The sequence below is a fragment of the Homarus americanus genome, unplaced genomic scaffold (genome assembly GCF_018991925.1).
Source record: "Homarus americanus isolate GMGI-L3 unplaced genomic scaffold, GMGI_Hamer_2.0 scaffold30108, whole genome shotgun sequence".
Lineage (NCBI taxonomy): Eukaryota > Metazoa > Arthropoda > Malacostraca > Decapoda > Nephropidae > Homarus > Homarus americanus.
The window spans coordinates 7,719,247-7,743,900 of record NW_024748109.1 but is presented as its reverse complement, the minus strand read 5'-3'; the positions used below and the strand labels follow the sequence as shown (position 1 = coordinate 7,743,900).

Here is a 24,654-nt window from a genome sequence, read left to right as displayed (position 1 = left end):
CGAGAGGTATCAATATCATAAAACGAATACATCAATAGTTTACTTGTAGTTCAGAAAAAAAAAGCCTCAAGAATCCATTACCTTAGATGTATTGACTAAAATTAGGCATACATTACTAGCACTTGATCACCTTGAAGTATCGTACCCTCAATACTTTAATTCTTTCACTGTACATAAGTCACAAAATAACTCACGGGAATTTTGCTCTGAGGCAACTTAGTGGGCGTCTGCGGCAGCACTGGGTGGTTGTCTCGAAGTCGTTGGACCAGCACACTGCAGTACTGTGTCAGCAGTACTTGTGACACTACTGATGGCACATCATTGCTCACTTCCAACAATCTGAGTAAGACATGGAGAGAGAGAAAAAAATAATTCTTTTAAAAGGTGTAAATATAAGGAAACTGTTTAACAAGTCACCTTTCTGATCAGGATATGGAGCTTAAAAAATAATTACCAGATTGAAGTGATTAAACAGTAACCCAAGATATAATTGAGAGTTTTTAAAAATGTCTAAGTTCTTACCTACTACAGTAAATAATGTAGAGTGGCTGGAGCAGTGAGGAGACACAGATTCTCCCTTCATTCTCATTAATTTAAATGGGATTGAAAATATATGAAACCGAGTAATATACTAAAACATGATACCTTGTCACACAACACAGTCAATATGATCAAAATATCCACTCTGGTTGCTTACAATGACTCTACAGGATTGAAAATTGACCAAGAATGTGTGTGTGAAACTTTATGGAGTAGAAGGTAATAAAACAAATTCATCTGAATAACCACAGTGAAAAATAATATAATAGGAAAATTATTAAAGCTGAAAAGTTAAAGAACACACATGGAAATGCTTCGCTTTGACCTTTGATCCCATGGTGTCACCTTGACCTTCATGACAGAGTTGTGGGACATATATTATTGTTGATAGTATTAACCTTTCTGTAATTATAATAATCATCCTTTTACAGGTTTAAAGGTTTCATCAAAATATTTGCACTGATACAGGAGCCACACTTCACACACTTTGACCTTTCATGTTCCTGTGACCTTGACTACTACAGTATTTAAAAGTATTTTGATCCCATTACTTGAAACTACTGTATTTGCATTTTCATATACTGTACTGTACTGTATGGTGAGATGAGGAAGCAAAAACTGGTACAATACAATCTACGGTCAGAACATTACAGAATCAAAACAGAGACTTTTATGACAGTCCATATCTAACCAAACCATGACAAGCAACAATGTCATACATGCTTTAAATGTCTAAGTATAGTATTTTCTGTGATTGATAATTTCCACCACTGACTATTGTATTTTCTGTCAACAAAGGTACTGTACTTACGGTTTGCCAGAGAAGGCCTGAAGAGCACTCTTGAGTTCAGTGTCGACCGAGAACAGGAAACTCTGAGGCAGTTGCAGTGACTGTGCCTGGGTCTGAATCTGAAAATATCAACAAACAATGTGACTATAATGTTGACCTCTTCAATACAGACAGATTCTTAAGTTGGTGAAGTTCAAGAAAGTTAACCATTGTTGTCTATAAAGTCACATCACATTAAAGGTGTCAGGAGGTACAAATTATTTCCTCAAAATACATAAAAATAATTGATGACTGAGTAAATCTGACCTGAGCAACAAGTGTATTGTGGAGTGAAGTGATGAGGAGCGGAGACACGAGGCCCCCGGACGCCTGTGATCCACCAAGTTGGCTCAGCAATATTTCTACACTTGCCCTCACCGCTGATGACACCAGCGTCTCAAATGTCAGGTATTCGGTGTCGTTATTTAGAGGCTAAACGAATAAACCAAAAGAATTCATCAATCATTACCCGAACTCAACAACCTCTGTCCAGCTACATCTATCAATCTATTCACAACATGCTTTTAGGAGGATGAGATAAAAATCATAATTAATGGCTTAACTTTCTAAAACTAAACTGGCTACATATGCTCTTTAATCATTTCTTCTTATTCTCAGTATCAAACAAGAATCCTTCCTAGCTTAAAGAACGATGTCATTTTATAATTCACGTACTGTATACCTACGCTCAGTACACAACCCTGGGGAAGGAATGAAGATAGGAGTCAAAGAATGTATCAATACAATAACCAAACCATAATAAGAACAGAGTGAACAGACGGATGAATGAACGAACACATCAACCAAATGAACAGATAAACTAAAACAAACAACTCCATCCCAAAGTTATGGAAATCTAATTATATTATCTGAGTAATATAAGTACATAAGGTGCAAGGAGCCATAAAAGATGTGGGTGTAGTGATGAAATATTTGTAACTGGGATGTAAGAATGAAAAAAGATGAGATGTGTTTAAAGAAGTCAGTGTTTGGTGACAGAAGTGTAGGCCACCTCGCTCCTCCTGCAAGAATGGTACAGTGAGTATAGATACGGATAACAGGAAAATTTTAAACACACTAAGAAAATTAGGAATATTAACACTGGCTTAGACAAAGATAAAGACAAACACAGACCTAGAAAGTGAGAAAGACAGATAATGACGTACATGTATGATGTGGTGAGCATCTTCAGGAGAGGAGCCCACAGTCTCTGGTTGGTTCTGTAGCTTCTCCTCGCCTGCCTCACCTTCACTCCGACATATCCATTCCTCTACGACCTGTTAAACAAATAATCATCAAGCATAATCAAAGCCTGGAACAACTATTCACAGATGTCATATTAAATTAATCTTAGTTTAACCATCCATAAATCATTATCAGATAAAGTATCACCATTAACATCAGCATCAATAATTTTCAAGGCCTAAGCCAAGTACTTGACACTTACCAGTATGTAAACAATCATTCTGTACTTCAGTTGACTTCACAAAAACTAAAACATGGCTACCGCTAAGTGTTAAAAGATCATTTACAAATTATAATTGGTGTAAAGTATTGAGTGTTAGGCAAGGTCTTAACACAATCAAGAATAATTATCATATTTGACACATTAAAGACAGCATTACACACAAGCATCAGAAGAAGAGGCCGTAGTCGTTTTGGAGGGTTTAGAATAGTTGATCAAGCCCCCTACTGGCAGCTTGGAGTTAAGCTTATGATTGCTCATTCATTCCTGTGACAATTTTGAATATGAATTTGCCCCACGAGGGGGCTAGTTTATTGGGCACCCCCTTGCATCCTGTGCAAGGTGAGGTGCAAAAGCGTTTACAGAGCCCAACTGGGATGAATGCGTAGTTCATGCTTGCTTTTATGACTCATGCACTAAGGCCGTAAAAGCCTGAAAGTTCATGGGTTTTGTCAGCAAGTTACATAAAGTGACAGAATGATGAGTGTGTGGGGGGAAAATTCCTGGTACAGGTCATCTGTTTATGGCAAAGCATAGCAGGTCCTTAATACTGTTATATCAAGTGCCAGGCCTGTCTCTAGGAGGAGGGATATCTGGTCAGGGAGGTTGACTTATACATGCAGGAGGTCTAACAGACAGCCGTATCTACCTAACCACTGTTAGCTACGGCCAGCAGCTTCATTTCAAATTCAATCTACCATGATGGATTTTGCTTCCCAGTGAGACAACACTAACTAACTAACTAACCATCAAGTTGGGACACTGTCTTGGAGAGAGATGTTTGCTATTTGAGGTAGGTAGCTATGAACTAATTCAAACTGGCTGGTTGGCCCTGAAATCAAGATGGCAGCCACAGCTAGTGTGATGTGTGTAATGGCAAGGTAAATATACGACAGCTATCTTTAAACCTTCTGTCTCTGGAGGGCAACATATGCTTTTAAATCACCTTTGTAAGAGAAATAATTGTAATATGGAGGGATGGGCTGCTGTCTGTTAACCTAGACACCCCACAAAATGGTTTGACCATTAGATGAAGCCACCTGGAGGAGGGTGTCAAGTTAGAAAAGCATACACATACTGGAGTATACATCTCAACTACACATGTAACAACGCACTGTGTGTGTGTGTGTGTGTGTGTGCATGTGTGACACTATACATAACAATGATACATACTTGAAAGTAAACTACCAACCTGCTGTGGGTGAGCAGTGCCCATGTGTGAGTCATTGAAGACCAAGTGATCGTAGAGGGAACTCTCAGAGTTGGCTACACTGCGGCTACTACCTCCCTGGTTGTTTGAGAGGTTGGGTTGTTGGGGGAAGTACTGATAATTATGATGGGGGAACTGTGACTGGTACTGTTGAGGCTGAGGGAACTGAGGGCGAGAGTGGCTGCTAGTGTTGACCCCTGGGGTGGACCTGGGTATGGCACCGGACAGCCCTGCTCGACCACTTGGACTCAGACTGAGGTTTTTAACATTGCGGTAGAGAGCCTGGTGGACAAAAACAGTAGCAAGACATTAAGGCACTGTTCTGGCTGTACAGGAAAACGTTTGGAAAGCTAATCTACTGTACGTGACAGGAGTGAAGTGAAACTGCAAAATTTGGTAAAAAAAAAGTATTCCAAAGACATTAAAAGAGGAAGTTTATATATGTCTGGAGGAAGAAAATAGTGGCTTGTAAAAAGTGAGGAGGCAGTGAGGTGACCAACTTTACTATTCCATAAGCAATAGAGAGGATACCACCACCATAAACAACAAACACCTGTACCAGTACAATAAAGTGCACTCACGGTGTACTACAGTCGGGGAGATGAATAGGGCATCTAAACTCACAGGAGCAGAAATATATAAATACAGCAAAGACTCCACTAAATAAAGGAAGAAGCAATAAGAATATGAGGAATAAAAAGAGGGAAAAACTCTGAAAATTATCGAGTTGTGAAGCGGCTGACTACTAACAACTACAAGATTCATCACCCAGTTGTGAAACAGTTATGGTGGTAAGGATACAATACACTTCCTCCACATAACTTATCCCTGTTGACGTGGCAACTATTAGCTACTACTTACTCTACTGTCTTCGTCCTCGGATGTGAGGCCGCTGTCACTGACCTCTGACCCTGACAGGCCCACTACACTCACATTTTCCTGTAACAGAAGATAACACAAGAATTAACACTGGGCTTTAATTAAGAATCTGGGTATACAGTGGGGTATGCTATAACGAACGGATCCTACTACGAATATTCCTATAACGAACGGTTTTACCTATAAAATTGAGAATGCTATAACGAACGAAACTCCTACAACGAACATAATTAAAAAAAAAAAAAATTTTTTTTTTTTACTAATTTATTGTTTTTTTATTAAAAGTATTAATGATATTGGTTATTTCAGGGGTTTAGATGCATATTTATGCACTTTTTAAAATTTTTACAATTTTATATTATATTTTTCAGTGTTAAGTGGTTGTATTTGGGGGCCTCGAACGGATTAATCCTATAACGAACGAATGCTATAACGAACAAGGTTCTAGAACCAATTAGATTCGTTATAGCATACCCCACTGTAGTATATAAAAGGCAAGATATAAGTCTAGTCTTCCCATGTCCTTCCTCACTTTGCTTTTCTTTTTTTTTAATCTTTGTCCTTATCAACTTTCACCCAAACCCCTGTATTATTTTGTCAGCTCCACCTACATTAGCCCCCACCCCACTTAAAAGTCACAGTAACTAACAACAACAGTGTTAAAATGTTGTCATTATGTTAAGCTATGGCACAACCAACATTGACTTTGACCAACAAAACTTAAATGAAAGTTCAAATTGTTCCTTCCACCTACAGCAGGGTGAAAGCATCAGTACAGTACAAGGAACCAGCTGCTCACCAGTCCTTGAAAATTATAAATCTAACTGGCTGGGATAGGTTGATGCTTTCTTTCCTGTCTTATTCCAGACAGACTGTGTCACCAAGGAAGAAGTTATTGCATATGTATAAAATAAAATGTCTTTTGGCTATAAAATTCATGTGGGATGAAAGAACTGTTACATAACCATGAATTTCCATCAGTCATGTACATAACCCCACACTGTTAATTAAGCAGGTGTATCATTTGAGCCCCTTTTTAATTCCTTCATGATTAGAATATCTGAAACAGTTTTGCACACCTACAGCCAAGAATTAAAAATGTTAATGTTTACAGTAAATGAGTAGTTGTAGATGCCAGGTATTGCAATATCAATGTGTCTCTTCACAGGTATGTTGAATAATTCTGCCTCTACCATTGCTGTTATAAAAGTCACCTGAGCTAAAGACCACACAACCTCAGGCAGTGCACACAATCATGTAACTGTATTGTCACACACAACACAAAAGGCAGCAACATTGAGTGAACACAGTAAGGATAAGAATATGAAACAGAATAAAGGTGAGACAAGTAACAAGAGGACAACATGGCAGAAGTACTGTACCTGGGGTAATATATTATGAGGGTGAGAGGGAGAGGTCTGCTGACGCCAAGAAGAGTCTCGTAATGGGGCTGGCAGGGACAGGCTATTTGTTTCATTGTTGTTGCCTCGGCTGTTGGCATTTACCCTGGAAAATTTAAATTCTTATTCATTTTTCCTCCCCTGTACAGCATGTGAACAAGCTCACTGACACTTAAAACATTTTCTGGTGATGGGAATAGGTTCCAATGACCAAAGGTTTAGCGTGTTACTGCAGTTTGAGAGTTATCATATCATGTGGGTTGGCAGAGGAACATTTAAGAAAGACTCTCAAGTTACCCATGATTGGAACCATGAGGCTGTGTGGCTAGGTCTTGCAGCAGAGCCACTGCCACATGTTGGTCAGTGTGTACGGTGATCTGTGATGCATGGCGGAAAAGTTGCAGCAAAAACTCAGGCTGGCTGGCATGACGACGCATCAATGCTTCTGCTTCCTTAAGAACTTCCAAGGTTACGGCCCCAGTACTATCACTGCAAGTAAAAATCCAAAGTTAAGTTAATACAATCAGTTCTCCTATAACGCAGAAGTTGCATTCCTGAAAAACACCGCATTACAGTAATCAACGAGTCAATGGGAGTTAAGGAGTTAGGGGGGCCAGGTTTGAGAACACCAACATGACTGACATGGGACCAACATTGGACGCATTTTCACATTATTGTCAGTTTTTATGTGTTCTTTTATAATAACTGCTTTAGAGTGATAAAATTATTCATTAAGAGAAAGTGGTTGTTTCAGTGTGTTAGTTTATGTTGCTATGTGATAGACAATGGAGCCATGAAGGAGAACGAAAATGATGAGATAATAGGTAGTAGTGTGCTTCACTTAAAAGCTATTAACGATTAAACCTTTTTAAATTAAAACACATTAAACCATCAATCAATCAGAGTACTGTCCTTATGTCTGAGGGTTGGTGACCACACTCCTCCACTCTAAACATTCTTGGGCTGTGTTTACTAATCCTTCATCCATCCGAGTCTCTGCTTTCCCCGGCTCACCTACCCTCATCTTTGCCCGTTAATATTTATGTCATTATCCCCTCATCCCTAATTATATAACCAAAGTATCTAATTTTTCTCTTTCTGTACTTTCAAGTACAGTATTTGTCTAAAAGTTTTTGCTAAACTTTTAAGAATGTTTTAACACTCACCACCAGAAGAGAAGATGGTTGTTTGAGATGAGTGGTGGAAGAAGAGAGGGAGGAGGTGGAGCCAGTCTGACAACGCAGGTGAGCATTCATATCACTTAATCACATCTAAATTTGTTCGAGTTATAGTTTTCTTTGTTTTACTTCACCTCCACTACTATCACTACCAGAATGCTTCACACACACACCCTTGCCACCCCTGTACAAAGATAAAAGACTGTGGGGGTGGTGCTCCGCCTTGTGTCATGCTACTCAGAGGAGACCACATAACCACTTATTCCTACTCGAGTGATATACAGCAGCTCCGTTTACCCAACCATGTCATATCCAAATTACATCTGTTGCATCTGCATTTTGGAAAATGTGTTCCCGAATACATTCATCGCGTTATAACCAAATCGTTCTGTAAAAATGTGTTAAAAGAGAACTTAAACTTTATATTTATTTATCTACATTATCATTATTCCTCTCCCAGGCTGGATCAAAAGGTCCAGAAAAAGAAAAGATTGGGGAGATAATTATTAAGAAGTAGGGGTCTTCAGTATACGCCGAGGATGTGTTCCAGAGAAACTCGACTTATAGTGAAACGTTTTATAGTGAGGAATTATTCCCCATAAGATTTAATGTAATTATGGGTACATACAGTGTATGTATTCCAATATGAACAATAATATCCCTTGAAAGCTCAGGATGTGCTCCTGGAGAGAGAACTTTCAGCAAATCAGCTTACAATGGGGTCATTATAACATAATGTATAGCATTTGATATGAAGTTATGTTCATGACAAAGTTATTTATTACTTTTGAGTGATTCATGATGGCTCAATTTGGCTTTTACACAATTGATCAGTGAATAAACCAGGGCATATGGAGACGCATTATACACTACAATAATGTTTATTAGGTGGTGGTAAATATGCTACAATATTATTTACTAAGTGCTGAAGACAGCTCCTGTGGTAAGCATCAACCCTCTTGAGCAGTACCAACAATGGTGAGTGCTGGCAACATTGTTAGGGAGAACGGGAATGATCAGCTGTTACCACACTGTAAACAAGAGACTGGGAATATAATACGACGCAATTACTCATCTAGGGTTGAGTTTTATGATTTTTGGGGAAAATTTATTATTTTAGGATAATGTTGTATTAACCAGACACCAAATGAACCAAAATAATATGGGAATTATGGTGAAGTTCCATACTGTCGTTGTAAAGGGATCGCAGATTGCCAAGCGCAGGAGAGAGTATTGTCCTCTCAGGCCAGCCAGCACTCCTTCCTTCCCACCTCCTCTCAAAAGTTACGCACCCAGACGTAGTTTTGTACAATACTTTTTTCTTTTCCCACTCCATTGTATATCGTAAGAACTGTATACGATTTTCTAAAATTCATTTTGGGTGTTGGAACACCGTAGTCCGGTGAGTCGGTGTGTTACCAAACCACTGGCTACTCTTAAATACACTCCATCTTCCACACAGAATATACCCTGACTCTCTTAATACAGTACAGTATTTTATCATTTTTATTCACAAGGCACACTTGCAAATTCTGTGGATATCACATTCAACAATGGCAAAGTACGCAGTCGTGTGAGAGGTGACTGAGGTATTTTGGTGTGGTAGAAATTTAACAGGTGTAAGGCACTTTTATTTCTTATTATGGTTATTTTTATATTATACATTATTCCTATATTTGTTAGCGACGTACGGCAAACCCTCGATAACTCGGCATTTGATAACTCTGAATTTCATATACCAGGTAACTCAGCATGGATATGGTCTCAGAATGTGTTAGTATAACTCGGGAAATGCCGAAATACGTAAAATTATCTGGGAAAATCTCGGCATATCTGGCCACCTGCATCACCTACCATGCATTTGTGTCACCTACTATGATGCTTCATTCTTTGTCTGCCATGCTGGAAAGTGTTACTTTTTTACAATTAGTAATTACTTGTAAACATATATGGGTCAATAATTTTTTATTGTTGTATTTTTGTAGGAGGAGGGAAATTGCCTCGATAAGTCAGAATTTGGGATAACTCGGCAAGACCAGAGCCCCATATGTGCCTAGTTATCGAGGGTTTACTGTACAGTACTGTATATGTAAAATGACAAACTGTATATCACTACAGCGTATAATGAGGCCTCCCTGTACTGTATACAAGCAGTAGTAATGTTAAGATATCTTAGAAGTGAAAATAAGATTTACAGATAATGTAATGATAATATGTTAATAAAACAAAGGTTATCTCAATGAATAAAAACATGGGGAAAAGAATAAGGAGAATATTGAAAAAATAAAACCTTACAAGTTAATATTTTTTTATTTTATTTATCTAAGATAAAATATTTGTTGATATCCTTATAACAGTCATAGATATAAACAGAAAGAGAGAAAGCATATAACTAGTGGCTGTTGTAAAAATAACTTTAATCTTAACACAGGTACAAGAGTTCAAAAACAGTTTATTTATCTGGCAGAAAAAAGAGAAAAATCACTTATCCATGATCAAATATCTAATCTCTTACCACTATAACAAACTCAGTGCAAGAGAGGACATACCTGTCATTACCACTTCCGCGAACAGAGTTGTAATTGACATAGCTACGATCTCTGGAGGTGCCAGCAGAGGTGACACTCGGGGGGATGTTTGTACTCGGCACCTTGGACCCAGAGCCTGGCAGCCACCAACCACCTAGAAAAAGGCTTGTACTTTTGCATAATTAATCTTACCTTTATTTACAATTGGTTACAAGTGGATCTCATACAGTACAACACAGTTCAGTATGCCCCTAAATTAATACATAAATAAAGAAAATGGCAAGAAAAACAAATTACCCACCTTGTTTATTGCGGTTATTAGTCTTGTGTTTGTTCTGGCCGAGGATCTGCTGAGAGTTAGTTGAGACAGGGTTCCTGACCCTGGCATTGCCTCCCCTGGGATTATTTAAGTGGGGGTTGGACACCCTGGCTCGTGCACCGCCCCCACTACTGCTGTTATTGTTATGGCTCACTGAAACATTGAAGCGCTTGTCCTCCACTCGAATGGGTTCCCGAGACTGTGGGTGGAATTCTTTCTAAGTGCACTGTATAAAAATTTAAAATTGGTATCTATTTTGTAAATGAAGTCTAATGTATGTGAATTATGTAATGTAATATACAATAAATATAAAAGCCTGGTGAGGAAATTTATTTTAACGAATTCAACCACACAAAACCAAACAGGAAACTACTGTTTATATTACATTTACTCCTTATTCTTGTGTTAAAAAGGAATATACTCAAGCTACATCTGTTCCTCAGGACTGTGATAAGTAACAAAATAAGTAAAACCAATGGATGGACAAAATGGTGACTAGATCCTTCTCTCAGAATATATATATAAAAAAAGTCATGAATAATGAAAATCACTAGTTTATGGGGCAATTTGACTCCACTCCCAGTTACATCGGAAGGAAGGAAAGAAGGAAGGAGGGAGGGGGATGTACAGTATATTTAAGCTTCACAAAGAAAACAGTACCTGGAGGAACCCTGCAGTGCCACTAGGAGTTGCAGCAGAGATGGAGGCAGTGGAAGCAGGATGATGGTCACTAGTATTGCTCTTGGTGGCCGTGGAGAGAAGGTTCTGCCGGGAATAACTGCGGAAGTTGTCCCAGTAGTTGTTGGCTCGAGTCCCGGGAGGAACCTAGTAAAAGGTGTTTTGTCAGGTCATCAGGGATTCTAACCAAACATTACACTCAGACACACTCACCAACCATCTGAGTACCAAACATTACACCCAACCAACCATCTGAGTACCAAACATTACACCCAACCAACCATCTGAGTACCAAACATTACACCCAACCAACCATCTGAGTACCAAACATTACACCCAACCAACCATCTGAGTACCAAACATTACACCCAACCAACCATCTGAGTACCAAACATTACACTCAAACATCTTGCCATAAACTTATTTAAAATCAAGCATTCAAATTTAAGTTTAAGATTTATAATCACAGTCATGTAGAGCAAAAACTCTACTAAGCAATGATTAGGACTATGACAAACTGACAAATGAAAAGGATAACAACAGAATGATATCAATGACAATACACATGATAACAGAATGATAAGGATGAAATATTGACTGACGATTGAAGTTGTTGGACAAGCCTTTCTGAAATCTTACATCACACTGAACAGCCAAGATGCTAACCTGATTATTGAGTAGATCTGTAGTTTGATGATGAAGAGGATGGGTGGAAGCCAGAGATGCCCAGTGGTGGTCATCCGGCGGCTGTGACTGAGGCCTCTCCTCACTCATACGGTCAAGGTGGAGGAGAGGGTGTGATGGGCTGTTGTCTACCACCCCGCCTACACCCATCATCGAGGCTAGTTGCTCCGAGGGCTGCTCCGTGCCTGGTGTTGGAGCGAAGGAGCCCCAAGAACCCGGTTCCCTCACGTCTCCTAAACGGCCGTATATTGGGTTCGTGACGCCTGTCGGGTGGGCTTCTCCATCGCCCGGTTGACTGAGGAAGAGAGGGAAGGAGAGACTCTGTGGCACCCGAGATGCGCTCTCCTTCCCGTCCCGCGTGTGCGAGGCAGCGAGGAGGTTGTGGTGGAGGGGATATGACGGGCGAGTGGCAGCCGTTACGTCGTCGTCGTCGTCATCCTCCTCCTCTTCCTCCTCGTCTTCACTCCTCCTAGTTCCAGTTCTCCCTCTTCTCCTGTCGAGCCGTCCACCTCCAGAATCAGGAACTGGAAGTGAATCGGCTTGATCCCTTCTATCAAGGAGCTAACGTAGAAGAAAATATGCCATTCAGTATTATAATATTGAATAAGAGACATTCATAAGCAACAAGAAATCTTATATTAACAGTACAGTATTGTGTATATTTCTTCATCTAATAGTGTGTCTGTATTGTACAACTCTTTCATTCTTTTTATCACCTTAGTTCCTCTATGATATATAAGCTATCTATTCATATTGCTGTAATCTTTATACATTTATCTAAAACCTAACCTAACCCAGCCATACACCCAACACTGAACTAGAACTTCCAGCAAATCTTAATGAGGGCGGGGTTTCTCCTTTAATAATTCCCATCACTAAAATGTGTCTTTATCTTCTAAGTTTCAATGCTTTTTTTTCTGTTGGTGTCTTAAGACCTATTAAGTACTTGTAATAGGTTAATTACCTTGTTCATTAAGATAGGAAATGCTGATTACTGAACTTGACCCAAATATCGACAATAAGAACTTGTATAATTTCAATCTCTGACACTGAATAAAGATGAAGTTTTGTGTGGATAGATCAGGCTGTTGTGTGCCCCATATTTTATGACAAAGACACAAAATTTAATTACTCAGGTCTGGTGAGGTTTATGATATATAGCTTCTCGGGTGACTCCAGTTATGGACTTAATGAGCCAATTGTACAGTAGCTAAAGCAACTATCTGTGCATAATTTGTGGGAAACAATATGAGAACATGGAAGATAAATTTTGGTATACGAGGGCTGTCACTAGTCACACGTCAAATTTCAGAGCATATCGACCCCCACCTGCACAGATAGTTGCTTTAGCTACTGTACATCCCTAAAAATTCTCTCTCTCTCTTCATTTGTCCAAAATAAATTCATCAGCCAAGTGTATGGTTATTTCTATTAATAAAACAATTCTTGTTCGTCAGATTATCCTACGAATATGAATACTTTGCCCAAGGATTTGAATAGGAATGCAAATACTAGGAGTTCTAATATTAATGCATTTGAAAACTGTACTGTACTCCATCCCCGTTTCTTAGTTCTCATCTATGTTTACATTTTTTTCTCTCAAATCCTTCCCACATATTAATCATTTTCTCTATAGTTCTGCTCTCTCCTTGTTTTGTTATTTTCTATTGCCGTAACATACTGATCCCAAGTACTTCAATTTGCTACCCTCATCTGACACTTCACCAATGATCCTAACCTTGTAAGACACCAAAGTTATAAAACAACATAACACAGCAGTACAATAATGATTACTTCCTTTAAAAATTAATCTACTTTCAGTTCTCAGCATCTATCTTTAGCTTTCTATTAAAAAAAATGTATCAAAATGTTCTGACCATCTATTCTATTACCCTTTCATTCTCTGGCAACAGTAGTGATTCATCAGCTAAAAGTATCACACCTCCCAAATTAACTCTGGCAGGATTCCAGTCTCACTCACCCTCACTCTCATCCATACATGTGAATAATATAGCCGGGGAGACACTATAACCTCTAGTCTGACTCCCACACCTATTCAAAACTTTAACTCAATCTTTCATTCACCTGCTCTTCTCTTGTAGAATACTATTATTGCTTTAATGCAGCTATGACTTCTTTCCATATAACTTTATAATCAACTTTTACTGGTGGGGTGGATCATGGGGTAGAGAAATCTTAAAAATGAGAGGAGCAGAGGACAATAGGAACAATACAAAGGCATGTGTCAGGAACAGTGGTGGAAGTCGTGTGTAGAAAGTGACAGAAAAGTAGCAAGAAGTCAACATATACAGACAGACACACATGCAGGTTTTCAGTGAGCAAAATTAATCTTTGGCATCAACATTAAATAACAACATTTCATAACTGTTTGCATCATAATAATGGAAGAACTTTTACAGTGCAACTCTGTCCTTTCTCCAAGTTATAATCTCCTGGGTATAATTTCTATTAGGAACAATCTCTTCAGGTTGTGGCTCACAGAAGGAACAAAATCTGTGTTGATAAAAAGTAAAGGTTCTGAGGCCTGGTTGTATTGTCACATGGTAACACTCCCACCCATAACTCCCTTCACCACCTTTAGTATCTCATGGCTGCATCACGGCAACAATTGGCCTCAGATCTTGTAATACTTGTGTCAAAGAACATCACTTTTGTTAACACTTCTGTAGTGTTTGTTATGCAATGATCTCATTAAATGTTGTCAATGTAATTATGACAACTTGTATTCAATCATAATGTAACTACAGATTGACCTGAATTTAATAAGCATTAGTTCACAAAAATTTGGTGGAGTGGGGAAGGTAGTCCCATGCTTTTATTTGCAAAAGAAAACCCCAGGTTACTCTTGTTTCTTTCATTATTTCTGTAATTTTTCCTAATTATGTTATAACAAAAATGTAAATTTTTTCTTTCTGTCAGTATGCTTACTTATTCAATGCAGATTTTTCCATCAGAATCAGAGTAAAGAATAATATGGTAAACAGAAGTATTGTACAGAACCAGCATATGAAGAAACACAACAACCGCATCATACAAATAAGAGTCGAGTGTACCCTGCTGTAAATGGCAGTTAAGACGTTTTCTTTACTATATGTGCCTGTCTGAACCATTTTCTTTACCTATAATTTCAATTTAATTCTTCTTTTTTTCTATTTTATCTTTTCACCACTTAGCAGCTTACAAGCCATCTGGACAGTTGTTCTGTTCTTTGTTATGAACTGTATTGTCCAGTGTTAATACAGGAGGGAACCAGAGTACTGTACCTGGAAAAAACCTGTGATGTTTGGTGGGTTACACTGGATAACACCCTACACTTGTGTGTCCTGAGCCAAGACTTGACATAGTAGTGAGAGATATGCGTATTACCGCTGTACGTACAGGTATCACACCTCTGTGTACAGTAAGGCCCCTCTAAGTCAGACTTCTGTAAGTCGGAAACCCCATAAGTCAGATGAGCTCCAGCACAAGGAAGGTTGAGTGAGGCAACAGTTGGGCGAGAGGCGTCAGTTCCCACATGTTTGTTGCTGTGACCACCGCTCCACTCCACATTATGTGTTTTGTTCATATTTAGTGTTTCCTCAGTGTATTATTATGGCCTCTTAAAGCAAGTACTGTACTGTAAAGGCAATGTACGTACAGGTATTGTAGATGTAAGCAGCCACCATCGTCCTCCACTTCAAGTTTTGTCTGCTATAGTACATAAGTGCAGTGTAAAGGTACTATAATGTTAACTTTTACTTTGTTTATGTAAGGGATTTTTCAGCAAAATGATGGTTGACAACACCCAGGGAGAGGTTTTACATAAATTGGAATTCTAGATAAGTAAGGCCCTATACAGTAGTCCATCTTAACAGGGGTATTACTGTACGTACTGTATTTTATATTTTGCTTGTATGTTCATAAGATTTTGTAATTTTTTTAATTAAAATATATTTCTAGGACAATATAAGTACTGTATCAGAGAAGTTGGCTTAGCATTTCATACTATTAACTGTTTCCAATATTGTCTGGTTTCTCGTAAGCATTGTACATAATTAAAATGATTACTGTACTATTACATATTTTACTTATTTTGTTTCTTAATTGCTTAAAATCATTGGGTATAATTTTTTTTATTAATAACGAGTTTTGTAGCATATAAGATGTTTTGAGAAGGTGGTTATTGCAGGAACATATCCCAGCTTTATAATGGGAAAATGGGGTTTGATTTATGAAAGGGTCTACCAGCATTGGCCTGTGAATGTTCTTTGACAATACTATACTATTCAGTGTAGCAATATTATGTACTGTAATTCTACCACAGGTGTGAGAGCACGTACTCATCGTACATTGAGATACTCAGAAACCTTCCAGGTGTAAAGGTCAGATGGCCACAAAGATTCTGCTAACCCTTGACATATTTGGCATGACACAAGGAGAGGCAGATCTATCTCAAACTGTACATAAAGTAGACAGCCACAGTAGCTGTCTGACCCACCTACATCTCCTTACATATCTACAACTTCTGGGGATTACAGTACAATAATTATGTATTTTGTACTATTTTCTATCTACATATACAGAGATGAATAATTGATGTTCAAATTAGGTGCTTACAGGTCAATAAAGATCCGAGACTAAGGACTAGTTTACAGAAGCTCACATGTCCACAAAACCTCTTATAGCCACACCACCTCATAGAGCCACAACACCCAACAACAACTAACATACCCATATAACCTAAAACCTAACCTCACATATTTGCAGAACCTCACATAGAGAAAGAGAGAGAGCGCTGCCATATGGTCATCGCATCTATCCCACACGGGCGCAGAAAATGGCTGTAATGATGATGGTGTTTGTTGATAGATAGACTACCACACAACCACAGTCACCCTCACCACCACACAGTCACCATTACCACTGGACAACAACAATTACCATCACAGAGCCACAACCAGTCACCATCATCAACCAGTCACCACCACCACACAACCAGTTACAACTGGACAACAACAATTACCACCACCGAGGCACAACCAGTCACACACATTTAACTGTAACACCGAACCCCCAAAAAAGTACATAGTGAAGCCTTTATTTCACAGCAGCTTGGAAAGTCTACTACATTGTATCCATAGAGGAGGGGGTATGTAAAAATACCCCCATTAACTTGCTTCCACCTTTAACTTAAATATGTTGTGCAGTAGACAATGCGATCTCCTTAGTGTAAACAGATTCATATTACTTATAACTAGATACAATTAATCTATAAATAAAATCTGGTTATTCCCTTCTTATGACTTATATACAGTACACTCTTTTACCCTATTTGTGTACGTACAGTATTACCTTGGGCTAGAAAAATATGTTCTCTCACGCCATAATTTAGATCACATGAAGATTAGCTCCACCCCGGCTTATAGTACTTTAAGATTAAAACCACCCTAATCTAACCTAACCTAACCTCCCCAGGTAACTTTACAGTGCTTAATAATCAGGTGAATCTTCAAGTGATCCCATAATTTTATACAGAGATCCCCATTTGTATTTACACCTCACACTCCCCATGATCTCTGGTTATCTGCCGGTCTCCAAGTCATATCTTTCAAGCTAATTCCTTTCCCTCCCTTTCTTAAAACATGACATTACACTCACTCAATAAATTCCAAAAAATTTCCAATTTATATTTCTTTCCTTAGTTCTTTTTTTTATTCACAGGAGCATAAGCATACACCAGGGCAGGCATATGTACAGTACCCTAATTACACATTGGAGTTATACAGTGTTGGAATATGGAAATCCTGACTCAGATACTCTTAAAAACTTCTAAATAACAAGACGTACAGCAACATGCGTGACATTCACCAGCTGGGATTTTTTCTCCCTTTAAAATGCTGTATGTTCCTTGACTGATTGCCATAACATATTACAAAAACATGATTATTTTTATAATAAAGTATATTCAGTGAGTCAGGATATGTTGGTTCAGCTAAATAACAACTGTAACCTGAGGTGAATTACAAGACAGGTTTTAAGATCTGGAGTTTGACTGACCACCTACTGTAGTTTGTAACAGCCCTGGTAAGACATCTGAGATACATAACCGTAATACAGTACAGTACAGTATATATATATAAATCAGAAATGAAAGTGAGACTCTGAAGCACATCAGATTTCTATTACAACATAATTCTTCTTTTTGGATTATACAGCTCAGTAATGTTCACTTATTCTGAAATTACATGACAAGTGGATGCTTTGAGAGGAACATAGCCACACACACAGTACAGTACGTATAAAAATAAATGAAAGTAAAATCAACTACATATTTAGCTTTATCGACACGTTCAGGCCATTCAGTAACCATGTAATGATATCAGGGCATTAAGTTAGCTTATGTACTTACCATCTGATGTCTCAAGAAGTGTTTGTTCATGCAGATAATTCTTTAAATTTTTATTCGATTTTACTTCCTATGAGTTTTTCATAAAAAAACAGAAATTAAGGTTTTCATAAATTTTATCTTCCTATAAACTCACTATTAATTACTTCGTCCAGGTATACCAGTTTAGTTAAGTCATTCCCAGTCAACCTAACTTAAACCTTCTTCTGTTTCCTCAAATCCACTTTTCTTCTTTCTCTTCCCCCAATCTAGAGAATGCTGCCTCTTTGTTAACACATGTATAGCCAAAGAAGACCTTCACTTGTCTGTCAATAAACAACACAAATTCCTCGTTCATACCCAAATACCTTCTATAAATCCTTCTCCAGAACTTCCTTGTTACTAAGATAAATAATTATCGTTCCCCTTTTACCCCAATATACACCTGTGACTGTCTAATTACCACTACATGGTCTTGATGCATGTAAACCCAATCCAAAAAGTATTGAGACTCCACGATCTGGCGGAATAGAAAACGAGTGATAACCTCAGATGCGTATATGAATTGGTTGGGTTGGGTTGGTCTTGACCCGATGTTTCTTATTCTTTTGGATGCTTGGAGTTCTCGATACTTTCTGGATTGACTGCACACCATCACTCTCATCCACAGAAAGTGTACAGTACAGTAGCTCTAAAATAATACAAAGCATATTTCTTCAACTTTTTCATCTAATAATACCTATACTATTCTCCTAAAGTACTGGAATTATTATAATCCATTTTTAGCCCATTTTAAGATATGAAGAAACACACACTACACAATATACTCATCTTCACAAATATGTTATTTTGTGTGTTGTGAAATACTATTGTTACCTATATCTAAATCTTAAATTACTCTACTGTACTATGACTTGGTAACAATAGAAAGGGAGACGAGAGTAACCAAATGTGTTAAGTCTAAGGAGAACTAAGTGTATGAATATGATACAGTTTAAGATAATGGTGCAACAGTGAGAGGAGGAAGACTGGAAGAAAAAAACAACAACCTTACCTAGGAACATTTGACTGTACAACTTATATAAATTTGTAACTCAAAACAACAAGCAGAACATCCTAAACCTCCAGTGAAGGCAATACAGCTAGTTTAAGAACCTTCCAGACTTAACTATTTCATGCGAGATGGTGCGACAATACTGTACATGAAGACTGGAACCCAGATTCTTACACCTTTTTACTGTATGTTAAAGTCTTCCCCAAACTGGAGGCAAAGGAATTTATCAAACTTTCTCACTTAAACTATATGACAAAGTTGGTACTCAAAATAGTGTTAGAATTACACAAGAGACTCATCCTTCTACCTTCCCTATGTGAACCATGGCATCACACAACAGGGGAAACTTAAACAACCATACCTTTAAGAATTTGGACCCCAGTACTGTACTCTCTGTTGTCTTTCATTACCCTGAAGTTTCACATGCATATGGACTTAATATCTACAGTACTTGTATGTGCACTTTACTCCTGAATTATAGACAACAGTGTTTTTCATCTGTGTACATCTTTTGTTACAGTGCAGACCATGGTGGTTTGTGTGGTATGACAGAACAAGTGCCAATCACCATACAGAGGAAGAGTCAAGAGAAGAGAACTGGGAGAAGAATTTATTGCATATAATCAATTATACAGAGATAAAAAATAATTATACGGAATAAATACTAGACTAGCCAATTCTAAATTTCTCTTGTGTACTAAATAGCCCAACATGCATACTTGCAGAGATATATGTATGGGCTGAATCATGCATGTGCATAATGCAGTATTGTGCATAATATAATAAGACATAACTAAATGACTAGAATGTGCCCAACAATATGTAATGCATGCAACTCTGAAGTTTCAGTGCCATACACAAGGCAACCCACCGAAGCTGTCATATGATCTTACAAGTTCAAACTGAAGGTCACAAAGGCCAACACGTACAGCATAAAGGTACAATAAAATAATTCAACTCATTATACCTGTGATGTTTTCTCCTTGAACCCAAAAAACTAAACAAACAGACTAGACAAAAGATGGGTAACACCTTCCAGAGCCAACAAAAGGCAGCTCTGTCAGACACAATCTTACTATGTAGTATTTCAGTAAAGATTTAAAGAGACTTTTATACTGAAAACTTACATGTGAATATTATGCATCTAGGTCAAGAAAACATCAGTAGAGGGAGGAGGCCAGACAAACAAACTGGGAAACCATCTGAGGGCGTGACAAAAACATAGCAAGGAGCTGCCCTCAACACTGACCACAAAGAACACAAAAGGAACTAAGGGTAAACGGGTCACTTATTATTAGGTCACACCAGGCAGCTCTCAACACATGACACCAATAATGAGAAGTCACTTTATGCGACAGGGTCAGTTTTTATTACATCACACAGAACAGGGAACAACTGTGAGGACATAATAAATTAGAATCCGGATGACTGTGGGATCACTGTAACTTGAGACGTTGGGTTTACTAGACAAGCACCTGTGGTATATACAGTAACAAGTAAGGACCATCAACTGGAACAAAAAGGGGGAAACACGGACACCGAACACAGATTTTTGATCACCAATGTCCTTCAAACTAAAATAATAATAATAATAAAGTATAAGATAGATCTAACTCATAACTGGAAGAATGCTGGATTACAGGAAAAAATAATATCATCAATAATAACTAATAACATCGAGGAATAAAATAAAAAAATTTCCTAGAGATTACATGAAGCTCCCTGATACAGTCCTAAACTTCTATGTGATTTCTATATGATTGTACAACCTATAACTCTTCTCCTTTGTAATGTATTCTCACAGTATTATAAACTACAGCACACAAAAGCTTTAGCTTATTCCGGGCCTTAATGCGACTCTCACTACTCATCTCGCACAATACTGCCCGTTCAACCCTCCCACGCCACAGTAATGAACTAAGTGTCTCATAGGCCGGGAGTTTACAGCACTTTCAACAGTATTAAAGTTAGTATGACTCTTCCCCTTCATTCCTGACTAGATAGGAGAGAATTCTATCACATACATTGACCTGAGCCAATTTAAAGCCTTTTCTTTGGATAATATGAATATGATGCTAAGCTGAACCAACCACTCTTCTCCTTAAGCTGGTATTAATAATAAAGATCATTATCATCCTGTCAGTACAGTATTTACAGTTTAAGAAGCCTTTAAGGTTCTATAAATGACTACACTGCTGTCACGACAAAGTTTGGACATATATACAGTCTGATGTCTTAAGTCTATGATGCACCAAACTGTGAAGAAGAGGCTGTACTATACAGCGAGACCACCACCCTCTTCATCTCTCATGCACGTTACATAATTCCATGAGTTTTAACAGAGATATATAATCCCACATCTTGGTTAATATTTTTATTACTATTACTATTATTATTTTATATATTTTTTATGCAGTACAGTATATGGTATACAGTATACTTTGCATTTTATTTTTATATTTTATTTCTGCTGGTAATAAGATTTTACTTAGGTATCAAGCCATTACTACAGGTACCAGCATCAACTCCCACCTCTTATGCCCATTAAAAGATAATTTAACATGGTCAAGGCTAAGAAGCAGAAGCAACCGCCAGCTCTCACTGGAAGGGCGGGAAGTATGGCGGGAAGAACAGTGATCGCCTCACCTGAAGGTGCTTGCTCAGAGCCTGGATCTCCAGTGAGTGGAGGTGAAGCTGCGAGAAACATTGCTGGAGTCCTAACATCAGCTGCTGGTTCATCTGCTGCCCACTGCTTTCATTTCCACCTATTGAGAGAGAGATTAATGTTTACTTACTTCACTAACATCCACAACATTCAACACTCCATTACAATTTTCCTGAAAAAGACCAATGATCAGTACACACTTAAAACTGTGGTCTTCATTTAAATTCATTCTCTCTATTTCTGAAAAAGTCTTATTTTTTCATAATCTTTGTGTAACTCACACAGGGCAAAGATTAAGAACTTGTATCTTAAATTTTATATCTAAAATTGAAGGCTTACTGTACCATAATCCTTGGTTAGAATGTGCTACTACTTAAAACATCTTGATGTAATGCCAAATATTAATTTCAGTACTTTCTCAAACTATTGTAGTCATCATCATCAGGTAATTAATGCATAGCCAGCCCTCAAGGAAGCCTCTACAGTGAACAGCAGTAGCACCATAAGGACAGAATGAAAAGAATAGGAAACTGCCATGTATGGGAGAAAACATTTCCAGTATATCACAGATTTCTTCAGTATGTGGATACATATATTATCTGCATGTGAATGTTTAGATTCTTATAAACTGTATGGCCTGAAGGTGGAGCTGAAACATCATCACTCTGATACAACAGATGATAATACTGTGGGAGGCCAACCTTGTTATAGCATACAGCTGTGGTAGGCACCATCAGGATGTCCCAGCTAGAAACTAAGAACTCCCATATTTGGTTTTGTTGTGGTTATGTCTGATGAACATTTTTTACCAAATTAGAACATGTGAGGCACCATTGTGGGAGAGCTAACAATTCTGCTGTTTCCATTTGATTTTATGGTCCTGAAGGAAGAAGATTTTTGAGAAAATTCTCAGACCAGAGTAAGCCATACCATAGTTTCTATGTAGGAATGTAAAATTTTTAACTTAACATGATGTTGACCAGACCAGTTACTGTACAGTATTATGGCCAGGGATTGCTGTCTTACCATTCTTACCTTGACTTCCCAAAGCCAAAGACCCTAGTCCAGCATATGGGGACATGGGAGTGAGGGCCTGTACTCCATTTGTGGAGGTACCCATTCCTGGGATGTGTGGAGGCAAGGAAGTGGGCGTCAAGCCAGCAGAGGGGACGTCTGGGAGGTACTGTGGCATAAACTGGGAGAAAGGGCCACTCCCCAGCACCTGGTTCTGCTCTTGGCGCAGACTCTCCTGTAGGTTGTTGATTGTTCCCTGCACTTGACTCAACTGTTAAAATGATCAAGAAATTAAACCAATCCTTTGTGTAAATAACAATGATTTAATTAGAACCCAATCAAATAATTAATTCACATCCTCCGATACCCTTAATATGTATCATAACAGACACCTCTATCCTCCCACATGGACTGCTTCTTCCTGTTCTTCTGGTAGTTTTAAAATAAGAATTTTCATTGAAACATCAGAAAAAGGTTACTTGATTTATCATCTACATAAAAGAGTGTGGCAAGATGCATGTACACATACCTGAGAGAGAGCTGCACCAAGAGTCTGGTGAGCCTGGAGTGTGGTGTTGGAGGGAGACTTGTAACTGGAGCCATCCACCGCCTCCCATGAAGCCTTGGGAACACTACTTCCTCCTGCACAACAAATCATCTTATATTTCCCACTAAACTATATACAGTATTGTATTAATGCTCATCACCCTTCTCACAAATACAGATTTAAGCCAAACAGAGATATCATGTACTCTTGTCTACTGTAGTGGACAGTAAACCCTAATGCAGTTGTTATCAGTGAGTAACTAACCAGGAAATTTTCATACTATAAGTAATGTTTGGACTGCCTGGATATTAACCTTCTACTCTTACACACTATAAATGACTTTACTACTAAACCTTTCCCAACTTGGAGAAACAGAGGAAACAGCTGGGAACTATTGAACACCCATGCACCAATACAACCTCTAAAAGTTTTATACAACAAGAATTACCAACAACACACTAAAATACGCACTAAGACGGTTGTGTTTGGGACGTCCACTGTGAGCTGTGGTCAAGTTATTGACTGAGAAACGGCCCGAGTCTTGACGGCGGCGGTGACGCGTGGCTGAGTGACGGTTGCGGTCTTTGGGTTGGCCAGTGGGCTGCTGGGAGCGGCGGTGGGCCCGTACGGGTACTTCATCGCCCTCATTTTCCTCTTCTATCAATTCTTCATCACTGTTGATAAACATTTATAACAATCAAAATGATCAGAGTGGTTGTCTGGCAATAGCAAATGAATAGTAGCTATTTTAATGACAGTTTAAATGATTACAGCATTTACTTGACAATAAAATATTAAACAAGAAGAAAAGTTTCCTGACTATTCCAAGTGAATTTCTCTATTGTCATAAGATCTAAACAATCAAAGCATTTGTCTGATTATAACAAATAAATCCCTCTATTTTATTTTCTATCTCTGATGCCCAGTTCTATAAAGGAATTGGCCAAGAGGTAGTGGTCATAACACTCAGTCTATATATTCTGTAAATGAGAATCTCTTCACCATTTACACAAATAGTCTCTAAATTTTTTAATAATTTATATTTCTCTGGATTTTCTTTTCATATATACAGTACTGTACAAGTTTATTACCATAAAATGTCTCCAACTTTCCTTTCTTAGTAAAGTTACTTTTTCTCTGTGAATACATCACCCAAGAGCTGAGTAACATGGTATCCTTCTAAGGCCCATTGTACAACCACATCATCTGGGCTCAAGTGTGGCTGGTCCTGTCTATAACAAATATACTGTACAAGTGAGGTTCTACACTTATAGCAAAG

The 24,654-nt window shown here is 38.2% G+C and overlaps 1 protein-coding gene across 15 annotated transcripts in view; it reads right to left on the bottom strand.

Moving 5' to 3' along the window:
* The window catches only part of LOC121880024, a 70,486-nt gene that overhangs the window by 11,101 nt on the left and 34,731 nt on the right, over positions 1-24,654 (bottom strand). For 13 of the 15 annotated variants that reach the window (XM_042386978.1, XM_042386987.1, XM_042386977.1 and 10 more), the window contains 16 exons: positions 23,847-24,049; positions 23,358-23,470; positions 22,841-23,099; positions 21,796-21,914; positions 11,693-12,271; positions 11,009-11,173; positions 10,331-10,547; positions 10,051-10,183; positions 6,621-6,812; positions 6,306-6,429; positions 4,906-4,983; positions 4,027-4,326; positions 2,536-2,646; positions 1,637-1,801; positions 1,352-1,449; positions 195-339 (listed from right to left, as the gene is read on the bottom strand). In XM_042386978.1, coding sequence (XP_042242912.1) covers positions 195-339; positions 1,352-1,449; positions 1,637-1,801; positions 2,536-2,646; positions 4,027-4,326; positions 4,906-4,983; positions 6,306-6,429; positions 6,621-6,812; positions 10,051-10,183; positions 10,331-10,547; positions 11,009-11,173; positions 11,693-12,271; positions 21,796-21,914; positions 22,841-23,099; positions 23,358-23,470; positions 23,847-24,049 — 3,001 coding nt within the window. The remainder of the gene's footprint in view (positions 1-194; positions 340-1,351; positions 1,450-1,636; positions 1,802-2,535; positions 2,647-4,026; positions 4,327-4,905; positions 4,984-6,305; positions 6,430-6,620; positions 6,813-10,050; positions 10,184-10,330; positions 10,548-11,008; positions 11,174-11,692; positions 12,272-21,795; positions 21,915-22,840; positions 23,100-23,357; positions 23,471-23,846; positions 24,050-24,654) is intronic. The other 2 variants (XM_042386981.1, XM_042386990.1) reach the window with 2 other exon arrangements.